The sequence below is a fragment of the Vicia villosa genome, linkage group LG4 (assembly GCF_029867415.1).
Source record: "Vicia villosa cultivar HV-30 ecotype Madison, WI linkage group LG4, Vvil1.0, whole genome shotgun sequence".
Taxonomy (NCBI): domain Eukaryota; kingdom Viridiplantae; phylum Streptophyta; class Magnoliopsida; order Fabales; family Fabaceae; genus Vicia; species Vicia villosa.
Genome location: NC_081183.1, coordinates 191,871,385 through 191,883,336, shown reverse-complemented (window position 1 = coordinate 191,883,336; position 11,952 = coordinate 191,871,385). Strand labels below are relative to the sequence as shown.

At 30.9% G+C, this 11,952-nt stretch overlaps 1 protein-coding gene across 6 annotated transcripts; it reads left to right on the top strand.

Annotated features, from left to right (window-relative positions):
• The first annotated feature begins 504 nt into the window (after positions 1-504).
• LOC131596510 (uncharacterized) lies at positions 505-8,340 on the top strand. 6 transcript variants are annotated; one of them, XM_058869173.1, is made up of 11 exons: positions 505-709; positions 805-875; positions 1,826-1,917; positions 2,705-3,104; positions 3,192-3,720; positions 4,206-4,375; positions 4,757-4,988; positions 5,804-5,939; positions 6,702-6,796; positions 7,245-7,368; positions 7,852-8,340. In XM_058869173.1, exons 1-11 carry the CDS (start codon positions 627-629, stop codon positions 7,927-7,929), a joined length of 2,010 nt encoding a protein of 669 aa, XP_058725156.1. In that variant the 5' UTR covers positions 505-626; the 3' UTR covers positions 7,930-8,340. The 6 variants fall into 6 exon arrangements, with proteins under 6 accessions (XP_058725156.1, XP_058725154.1, XP_058725155.1 ...); XM_058869171.1 differs by having other exon boundaries at positions 2,705-3,720; XM_058869172.1 differs by having other exon boundaries at positions 571-709; positions 805-879; positions 2,705-3,720.
• The last annotated feature ends 3,612 nt before the right edge of the window (positions 8,341-11,952 follow it).

Genomic DNA, 11,952 nt, shown 5'->3' with positions numbered 1-11,952 from the left:
GGTCATAAGGGTCAAGATTAGAATATGTGTAATGTTTTTTTAAAAAATTATCGTATTTCCCGTATTTGTAATGTTTGTCCCGTATTTCCCGTATTTGTAATGTTCTTCTTCCCTATTTATATCATTAAACACTATCCCCGCACGTCTAATTTTTTATTTAATAGGTTTTTTTTTTAAATATGTTAAAAAGAAAAAAAAACACATAGGCGCCACCCCAGGTGGCGCATAAGAAGAAGAAAATGCACATTGGCGCCACGGAAGGTGGCTCCTATGTTTAGGGCAACTTCCAAACCTGGTCACCCAGGTAATTTCCCAAAAACCTGATTTTTTGGGTAAATTTTTTTTTAAACTTGATTATTTGCATTTTTTTTTCTATTTATGTTTTTCTTTTTTGAAATATCTGATTTTTCTTAAAAAAAAAAATCAAAAAAACGGTGTTAATGTGATAAAAAAGATTAAAATTAAAATTACGTGTAATATTATTCATAATTATTTGAACTTCCGAGAAGACGAGAGTGTGAACCGCATAGAGTGAGTACACTACTTAATAAAGTAAAACGGTGCGCTTCGTTTTCATAGAGGTAGCCGGAGACGGTAGTGACTATACTCTACTCTCAGTTTCCGATATGGTAATCTCCGACTCCGACTACGAAGGCGCTGCTATCCAGTCCCTCGGCCCTCTCTTCACTATTACTCAAGTCTTTCTCTGGTCAGTATTCTTTCACTCTTTCTTCTTCTTCTTTTTCTTCTCTATCAATATGTGCAATTAGGTTTTCTTTACCTTTCTACTATTTTTTTTTACAGGGATGTTGGCTTCCCGGTTAAACCATCGTCTGAAGCTCATTACAGCAATCACGAATCAAATCCCATTCCTGGCTAGTACTTTTTCATTCTTTATTTCAACACTCTTTTTTTATTTATTTATTGATTGAGTCATCAATTTTGCTTATAATCAACTATAATTCTATCTCTAATTTAGTTCCTAAACTGTATAATTGTACCTAAAGTGTATGTTTGGTTTAGGTTTTGGAAGAGTAAAGAAACAATTCTAGAGAGGTATAATTGATTTTGGAATGATTTTGTGGTGTTTGATTCTTCTTAAGTAGAATTGATTCCGCCTCCAAAATTGATTCTACTTAAAGGAAAAATTTGTAGCTTTTGAGTGATTTTACACTGAAATTTGTTGTTCAAATCAGTTTTACGTAAATGTATCTAAATATAAATCAGTTTTACATCCATCTCATTTTTAACCAAAGTCAATTCTACAAAATCAATTTACTCACAATCAATTCTCGTCATTGCAGAACCAAACATACCCGTATTTTCTTATACTTTACGAGATTGAATTAAATTGATGGATTTTGTATATCTAGAGACTAATGATTACTATGAGAAAAAATGGAATATTATAACCTTTTTTTTACTTAAATGTACGAGACGCTGTAGTTATAGTATCCAAATGTATTGAAATTGCAAGCACATTCTCAAGCGTCACTTTAATTAGTCATTTTGATTGTTAATTTGTCATTTTGTTCCTCAAATTTATATTTTTTGTGAGTCAATTCAGTCCATAAATTACAAACAGAAATGATACTTCAACATGTATTTGCAATTTTGATACATTCAAGGATTGTAATGACATTGTTACACATTCCGGGACCAAAATGACTGTGTACTGTATATTAATATAGTTTAGTGACTAAATTGAAGATGCAATTAAAGTTTAGGGACTAAATTGATAGTTTATTCTTATTTATTTGTTTTCACTGAAACTGGTTCATGAATGAAAAGGTTTGCATATTGTTTTTTCTTTTATGTTTTGTAGATCGGAGTAACATTATTATAGTACCCGAAGATTTGGAACTGAACAAACAAATGAATGAATTGGGTCTCCCTATCTCCTTTGAGACAAACAAGGTAGTACCTAGATGTATAGATTAAACTTTTTTTCCTGATATATGTTTTAGTTAATAGATGGGTTAGGTTCGCATATTCATTTTATGTCTACTCAATAAGAATACTGGCCCAAGTTGGGTTACTCTAAGCTCACCAGGATCATCTATCATGTTATTCTTTCAATTTTTTTTTAAATCTCAAATACATATCAAAATATCAACTTAGCCCTCCAAGACTCCACATTCAAACACACTCTTTGGCAATGAGCCCATAGTCACATTTGTGAGTCAATATGTCTTACATATTTAAAAATAAACAGTTTATTTTGACCAAAAATAAAACCAAATACGTACTACTTAGTACTTACTTGAGTGATTCACTCATTAGAGAAGTGAACCAAACTATTACTAGCTCATAGGTGGGCTTAGCACTTTGCCCACCCTTGTTTTGATTAAGAAAATATCCAATGTTCACGGGGATATGAAAGGTAATTAAGTGTCCGTGTATTAGTTGTTTTTAAAATCAAACTGGAACTGAGGATGTAATTCAGATATCGCTGTGATTATTTTTATAGGTTATTTCAAATACTTACACAAATGTTTGTAAACAAATGTTTATGCCACGTAAGATAAGCTCATATGAATTCTTCAAAGCACACCAAAAGACATAATTTTAGTGTTACTAAACAAATACTGTCTTTCGGTTGGTGAAATAGTATCAACACTTTTTCTCCTCTATCATTCATGTTCTGCTCTTATATGTATGATTGTAAATTTTCTATCAACCATATGTTTCTATCTTGTTGTAGAAATGTGGACAAGTAAAAAGTAAAAAGAAGCGTGTACGATCCAAGCATCCACGTACTTGTAACAATCCTGTTGAAGAAGCTCTAAATGAAGTGAGCACAGAGGAGGTTATATCTCCTGCTAAATTTCATGATAAAACTAACAGTTCTTTATCTTGTATATCAATGCTGGGCCAAAGTGAAACATCCTACTGTGATGGTGCAGTGGAAGTTGACATGGCCCAATGTCTCTCTGGTGAAGGAGATGATGCATCGTACTGTGCTGGGTTTGCTAATGGCATTTCCAGGGAGGGAAATAACAGTATAAAAGTTGCAGAAACTAATGATGTCCAGAATAGTGACTTTGATTTAAAAATTACATGTGCCTTGGATACAGGAGTCTCTGCTGGAAGCCATTTGACAGGTGCTGGTGTCAATTTTTGTGGGATAGAATTGGGCGAAGTTGACAATGAATGTTTAGAAATTTCACCCATTGCTTGCAAAACTGCAGATTGTGAGTCTGTTTTCAATGATGATGGTGCTGCCGCACGGCAGCCACAAGCTAATGAACCAGAACCACTTCCCATGAGTTTGGAAGAGAATGGATGTGGCAGAATTGATGGGTCAAATGATTGTGGTGAACTTGGAGATTGGATGGTGTTATGGGACACTTTCTATAAGCAAAGATACTTCTATAATGTCAAAACAGACATTTCTACATGGGACCCACCCCCAGGGATGGAGCATCTAGCATTTGGTGGGTATACTGAATTAGATGATAGTGAAGCTTTAAAGTCAACAGAGGAATGTGAAACACAAAGACCATCTGAAGAAACCTTGGTGGAAGAGAACTTATCAGGAATGCAACATGAAGATTATTCAACTGAGATTGGAGTTGCTGCTGGAAATATGGTCTCTGACGTTGCTACCAATAATGAAGACCAATGTCTTAATCATTCAGATGAGAATCTTGAGAGGAGTAGTTGCAACAACGGAGTTTCATGCTGCTCAGTATCGAATACCCTGGATCATGTCCTTAGGTATTTTATTTTCTAAACTTATTGTTTTACTTCAAGCATAAATGAAATAGTCATTAAGCTAAAGCAATTTTTTGTTGACATGTTATCTTTCTTGCAAATAACAATAAGAGTGCTGGACCAAAGTTTTCTTAGGCAGCTACCATACATTGCTTGATAAAGTCTTTCAAATATAAAAACAAATTAAAGAGTTAGAAAATGTCGATGATTACGTTGTTATATGATGTGAATTGTTAAGCTCAAACAAAGTAGATAGGTCCAGTCACTTTATTATTATTATTTTGGAAAATCATTGGCAAGAATAAAGCCAGGAGACTCTTAGTCTTATGTGTTGTCGTAAAACAAATCCCTCAAAAACCTTAAACTTGTAAATGCTGGCCAATGAATGGTCTATGGTTCTAAGAAGAGAATGAAAATGGATGTCTGCACTAACCTTTTTGAGTATGCAGATTTATCTACTCTCCTGACAACTTATATGTTTTTTGCAGCTCTAGTGATCGATGTAGTCAAGCAACATCAGAGGTCGATCATACACCACTGGAAAACATGGCAATTGATACGCCTGGATTGGATAGTAAATTTGACCCTTTCATGTCAAAACAGGAAAAGAAAGTGAAAAGAAAACCCAGGCGGAAGAAATTTGATTATGAAACTGAAGGTTTGAGATAAATACTTTATTATTGGAAACTGCTTCTGCCGCATGTGTGGCTTTTGCAATATGTTGCTATTCTATTGAATCTTTAAGCTAATTGGTTCCAAGTTTATGACAGTAATTTCTTAGTTAAATGCATATAACACTTGATACCTGATAAATGCTTAAACGAGTACTTTGCTGTTGTAGTAGTTTTTTTATTACTAAAGCTGTTCTAGTAGTTAAATAGGTAGAATATTGGATAGATGTTTGTATGGTTTGCTAAAAACTAATATGCCTATATAATGCTAGATATTAATGCCTACATAAAGATTTTGTTGACTAGTTGCCATATATTGTCCAAAGTTGACCGCAATATCCTTGTAATAAACATTTTTCATTTTACAGATCTCCTACTTCAAAAAATGCCTGAAGCTTATTCTACAATCATTGCCAAATATTGGTGTCAGAGGTATATTTTATTCACTAGATTTGATGATGGTATAAAAATGGACGAGGAAGGATGGTTTTCTGTCACTCCAGAGGTTATTGCTCATTATCAAGCATCCCGTTGTGCAGGCGACACAGTAATTGACTGTTTCACCGGCGTTGGTGGGAATGCTATCCAATTTGCACAACGGTTAGTAGTGTGTATTAATTAGTCATGCACCGTAGGTGATAAATTCGTGTGGTTTTTGGTTACTGTACTGGATAATATTTAGAAGTTGTATTGTATTCATCTAACTCCAAAAGATTTGAAATTTTTCAATGAAGAACAAAAAAATTAACACGTTTGGTTAAGATTGTTCTATGCTTATAGCAACTTGAATAATAACACAATAACATAGCAAGAGAGAAATGGTAAACATGTTCTTGAGTTTGTTGTTATGCTCACATTTGTACATAATACCTCCTTGTGTTCCAAGTCGCTTTGGATTCAGTATGATGATATCAGCCTATCTGAGTGCCTTTGTGTTCTCAAGGGATAGTTCATAGCTACAACATCACTCTTCATGTTTTACCTGATTAAATATGCCACCATTTTTTTAAGCAATCATAATAGTTTATGCATAAATGATGTGATTATAGGTGCTGTAGTCAACAAATATTTGCAGTGACAATAATAGGATATATTCACATATTGCCCCATCCTTGTCTTTAGTTTACCTATGTTTTATATTCCAATTTATTTCAGTCTAGTAGTTGCCAATGTTCTTTTTGTATAAATCTTAATTATACCAGATAAAATGATAACAAAATTTCTTGCTTTATATAGACAAGTGATTCATGTTGGATCTTTGATGCTGTTTCACCCTAAAACAATATTCAAGATGACTAATCTATTTTGTAGCTATAATATTGTTATATTGGTCAAATACTTGACTCTTGCTCTGCGAAAGTTATTTGAAAATGATTTTAATTCTATTAATGGCAATCAATTATTTGATATTACAGGTGCAGAAATGTGATTGCAATCGATATTGATCCATTGAAGATTGATTATGCTAGGCATAATGCTTCTATTTATAGGGTGGATGATCAAATTGACTTCATAATTGGCGACTTCTTCCTCTTGGCACCAAAGTTAAAGGTACTAAAGTTTTCTTTTTATATGTTTTGCTGTTTTGCACAAGAGAGTTGATGCCATGATTGATATGTTTTAGTCGTACCGCATATATTTTGGATGTTTTTAAAGTATTGGCACCATTAGAAAGGCAAATATATAACTTCACATTTTTATCCCATCCTTTTCTGTCAAATTATATCTCTTGCCTGGCTCTGCCTAGCTTTATACCAAAACTAGGTGATACTTGTGTTTGCGCTGTTGATTATGGGATACCTTTTATCCTCATCTGTATCCACTTGATGAGTATCTGTCTGTTTATCCACCTTTTGAATATATGATAAATGGATTCTTTAAGAAGAGCTTAAATTCCTTGAAAATCAAATGATTCTAGTAACTGTGTTGTCAGGAATATACATTATATAAAGGTCATTTTCGGAATCATACTACTCCCTCCGTTCCTTTTTAAGTGTCGTTTTAGAAGAATTTTTTTGTTCCTATTTAAGTGTCGTTTTATAATTTAATGTTATAATTTGTCAATTATACCCTTATTTTCTTAATAACTCCACCTCACATTTTTTAATTAGTTATTGGAAAAAGAGAGTGCATGAATGAATTTATTTGGAAAGAGAAAAATAAATAAGGGTATGATAGGAAAAGTAACTCTAACAATCCACTATCTTGGTTGAAGAGCTTTTTGCTAAAATGACACTTAAAAAGGAACGGAGGGAGTAATAGCTTACACTTACACTTCTTGGATATTTGATGACAAACTATATTGTCTTGCAGGCTGACACTGTTTTCCTATCTCCACCTTGGGGTGGACCTGATTATGCTAAGGTTTTGACCTATGATATGAAGACAATGCTTAGACCGCGTGATGGGTAAGTAGATGCTTGTCTACAGTCCCTCCGGTCTTGTACTCAAGCAAAAATAAACTACTTCATACCTCTTTTATCTTTCACATTGAGGGGTGTGAAGTAGTTTATCATGTTTAATTTTCTCAAATTAATCAAGAAAGTAATTTTAATATCCAAGGAAATTTTGTTTTATGAGAATAAAATGGTTATTGAAAAATAAAAAAATCTTAACTAATTGAAGGGTATTTATAGAAATAATATCATTAAATATAACAGAATTAGTTAAAATTTACTTATACTTTAGACCAACAAACATGATTTTTTTGTTGTTTATATTCAAGACCGAAGGAAGTAGTTTTCCTTTTGATTTTATCTTCTAGTTTATGTCTTAGGACTATAACAGTTTTTGCTGCATATATAGTTAGATACATAAATTTCCCTCCCATTTTAACTAAATGCCGCATCTGTGTAGATATACCTTGTTCAATGCTGCTAAGAAGATTGCTTCCAGAGTTGTCATGTTCCTTCCTAAAAATGTTGATTTCAACCAATTGGCAGAGTTATCTCTATCTGCCTGTCCGCCATGGTCGCTAGAGGTATTTTCAACTTTTTGTCTGTATGATATGCTTTATTTTGGATGTTTAGTTTAATCAATAAAAACCCTCTACCATTTTAGAATAAAAAGGAGGGGGTGTGAGGAGACCGACAATGTCCGTCTTTTGAATACTAATAATTTATTGTCTATAGTGTGAAGGGTGTTGTTGGAGTTCAACTGAACCTCTTGAACTTTAAAAAATGCACTTAAATGTCTATATAAATTACACTTTGAACCCCTTGAAATTTTTTATTTACACCATTAATTCGTTTGATCTTGAATCTATTTGTTTTTGCACCCCTAGATTAGGGTCCTAGCTCCGACAATGATGCCATGGTTCTCAGCACTACATTACCTAAGTGCTTTTATGTGAAGTATATTGACAGATGTGGAACTTATTATATGTTCTATATGGCAGCATAATATCTTTATTTTGGTTGGTAGCTTTTCCTCTAGCAAACTAACTCTTCAATCATGGTTGCAGGTGGAGAAAGTTCATTTAAATGGAAAATTGAAGGCAGTCACAGCTTATTTCTGCCGTACCCCAGTTGGAGGTTGCTGAGTTTAATGAATTCACTTCTCCTACTCCTACAAGTGAATCAAGAAGGATAATCATTTCCTTTCAGGACAAAGATTAGCTGAAGAGATTTTGAAGTTATGATCCTGATATTTTGTACTACATTTTTTCTTAAGTGACCGTAACTTGCAATATGTTTGGATGGAGGATTTTGGAGCAGCGTGGAAGAGAGTTTATTAAGTATGATTGACCCTTCAAAATCTCAAATATATATCAAATTATAGACTTAGTTAACCCTTCAAAATACTCCCATTCAAGCATGCCTTTAATTTTATGAATGTGACAATGACTCTGCTAAAAATAGTTGATAATTATAGTTTATAACTAATGACTGATAGTTTATAGATATGCTGACAATGTAACTTTTAGGTGTGCAGACAAAGAATGGTTTGTGGATTGTATGAACTGTATTTATTATCCGGCAAGGGAACATAATAGTTATGGATGAATCATGTAACAAAATAGATTGCCAGCAATGTGTTTGAATGAAGTAAAATATAAAATAAAATAATTGTTCTATTGCTAGATATTTTCATGATGGAATAAAATAAAGTTTGATATGATTTCATACAAGTTGGAGGCTAGAAAACAAAAAAATAAATTCAATGAAATAGAATGAAATACATTCTTAGTATTTCATTCCATCATTTATATTTTAAACAATTCAGTATGCTTATTTAGTATGCTTATTTGATTTTTTATTTCATCATGTCCTATAACCTTGACATAACATTTGGATGGAAACTGAAATCTCCATTATTAAACCTTCTTCATCCATAACTGTTATGGATAATGTTTTTTCCAGAACACACATTTTGGCGCATTGTGAAAGAGGATCAGTTTCTATCTTGTGAATCTTTGCAATTATATGCTTTAATAGTTATGTACATTGTTGGATATCTAATATTATTGTCATGTTTTTGTCTTAATACTTGCCAGGTAGTAGCTTTGGCTATATTCTCTTCATAGTAAATGAACCATATTAAATACAAGTAAATTTAATCAATATGCCGAACTATCTTAAAAAAAAAAACTAAATTGATTAAATATATTAAGAACGTGAAAATAGTACTAAGATATTGAAATTTTCACCAAACAAAAGCAAGGATGGGTTGTTAAAAGGGTTTTGAAAGAGAAATATTTATTTTGTGCAACATAGATGCAATTAATTCTCCGTGATTAGTGGATAATGATGGGTCAAGGTAGAATTAATGATAGTACTATGCTAGCTACCAATGCCTCTCAACTTTTAATAGAGTAACACCACTTTTTAATTTTCTTTTATTTTACATAAAGTTTAGAAGTTTGTTTGAAAGAGTTTAGTTAGAAACTCCCTTGAATTAGACTAGACTTAAAGTCTGTGTTTTAAAATTTGACCCGTCCTAACAGGCCAAATCGATCAAACAGGCCAAATCGATCAAACAGATAATTGAAAGGTACGGCGAATTAAAAATGTCAAAAGTCTAAATATAAAATTGATATGGTGGAATAAGTGTGATCTGACTTGTTCATCGGTCAAATTAAAGAATCAGTGACTTTGCTTAAACTAACGAGTTGCACTTTTTATTATTAATACATTTTATAAGGAGTGAAAAAAATAAAATTGAAACGGTATCTTTTCTCTTATGTCTCAACTTAAAATGTAAACTTTTACAAGAATTTACCTTCATTCATTAATCTTCCTTAAACTCTCAATTATTATGATCAATTTTTTATTGTAAACCTAATTCTTTTTATTTAATTTCATTAATTTACTATTTTCATTTGTATTATTGTTTTCGTTATACAATTTTAATAATTTTTGTTTTATATTTAGTATTTGTCATTTGATTAAAGTGATTTTACTAAAGACTTCTATGATTTTGGATATTAAATAATGACTTTATAATAATAATTTTATATTGCTATCATTAAAGAAGAATTTATTTTTTTATATGAATTTGATTATTGACTTTCTTAAATTTGTTTAACTTTTATATAAGTTTATTTAAAAACTTTATAATTATAAATTTTATATATATATATATATATATATATATATATATATATATATATATATATATATATATATATATATATATATATATATATATATATATATTTATTTTATATATTAAATCAACAATCAAACAACTCAACAAATAATACATTGATTAAATTCTCACCCTTATTGAGACACCACTTTCAGCAACTTTAATCACAATGATATATCCCCATTATTTTGACACAAAAAGATTAAGTAAGTTTGTGAATGAAGACATGCCAGTGTAGCATGAGTAGATCTATCTAACCCATGCCTCTTTCAATTTCTTTATAAGGTAATACTCCGTACTAATTATCAATTAAACTATTGGGTTAAGCCTTAAACCTAATTAACTTTTTTTTTTTATCTATGTCCTTCAAAGATCACCTAATAGATGCAGCTTTAACTGCACCTTTGCTATAATATTTACTCCAAATGGAACTATATGAATATTTAATATATGACAAGATGCATTAAATTATGACAAATAAAATGTCAGAATCAGACATCACATGCACTAGCCTATATAAAAAAAATAATCCAAATAGTTGATATTTTGTCCGAACCCAAATATACGGTTGCCAATTATTCACTGTTATTTTCATCCAAGAAAGAAACTCAAAATTAAACTTTTTTCCCTTTTTTTTTTTTTTGTTTTGTTTTGTTTTGTTTTCCTTTTCTTTGCTTTTCTTAGATTGCAAAATTAAATTTTAGGAAACACTAAAATTGTGTTCCCCACCCACCTTATATTCAAAATACCGACATTATTATATTTTACGATCGGATTTTGTCATTTTCAGCTATCATTGACCATGTTCTTTTTAAAAAGAATATACTACCTTTTTAATGAAATACTATATAGGTAAATGAATAAAAGCTTTACTTTTTTTTTCTTCATGAAATATAATGCACTATAGAATTTTTGTACGAAAAGAAAAATGGAAATTTGAAATTTGAATTCAAGAAAGTGGCACTTACCTCTCTTTTTTGTGTGTGGATAATGCCAATTGACACAACTTTTATGAGAAGTTATAAATTTTAGAGTGACAAATTTAAACACCTAAATAGAGAATACTTAGTAGGGCAATTTAAAGAAAAAGAAATCAAATAATGTAAAATCATTTGATTAAATTATTTTAATATATCTTTTTATTTGTGTGGGTGTGTCTAACCAATTTTCATTTGTATATGTTCCTAAGGAAGAATTGCTCTTAACAATATTTTCATTTATAATTTTTCGTTAAATTAAATCGTTTAATAGTGTGACATCTTATTTATTTATTTTTAACCGATGAATTTTAGTCACTAAATTACTTTAAAAAATATATCATTTATAACTATATCATTTATAATTGCTGATGTGTATTTATAGATTAGTTATACTTTTAAATTTAATTGATTAGGTGTGAATATCTTTACTTAAAAAATAATCCAACACTTTAACACCAAAAGTTGGAAAGAATGGTAGAATGGTCATAGGCGATCAAGTGCAACCTCTGAAACAATAACAGTAAACTGCATGCGTTTATATTATTAATCATTATCAGCATCAATTGGTTTACAAAGTAAATTCAAAGTCAATAATACCCCCATGTAAAATGGACCATATAGCTATTTTACAAGGAGCCAAATTCCATAATCAATGGTAATTAGCATCATTTTAGCATCAAAAGAAAACATGTCTAAAACACCCAAAGACCACGCTAGACCCAAATCCTAATATCCCATTCTAAACAATTTTTTTGCATTCATTTAATAGTATATCATTGATTGACCCGCTGAATCAAGATCATAAGATTTTGTGTGCTAAATTGTAAGCTAACATGTATAATTTAACGAGTTCAATTAGTAGTTATGCAAATGTTTAAAGACATCATATTGTACGGAGCACAACTTTGAACTTGCGAAATTATACTATTTAAAATAAAAAATTTGTGCACCAATGATTTAGTACTTAGATACTAAATACAAAGACATTGTAAACC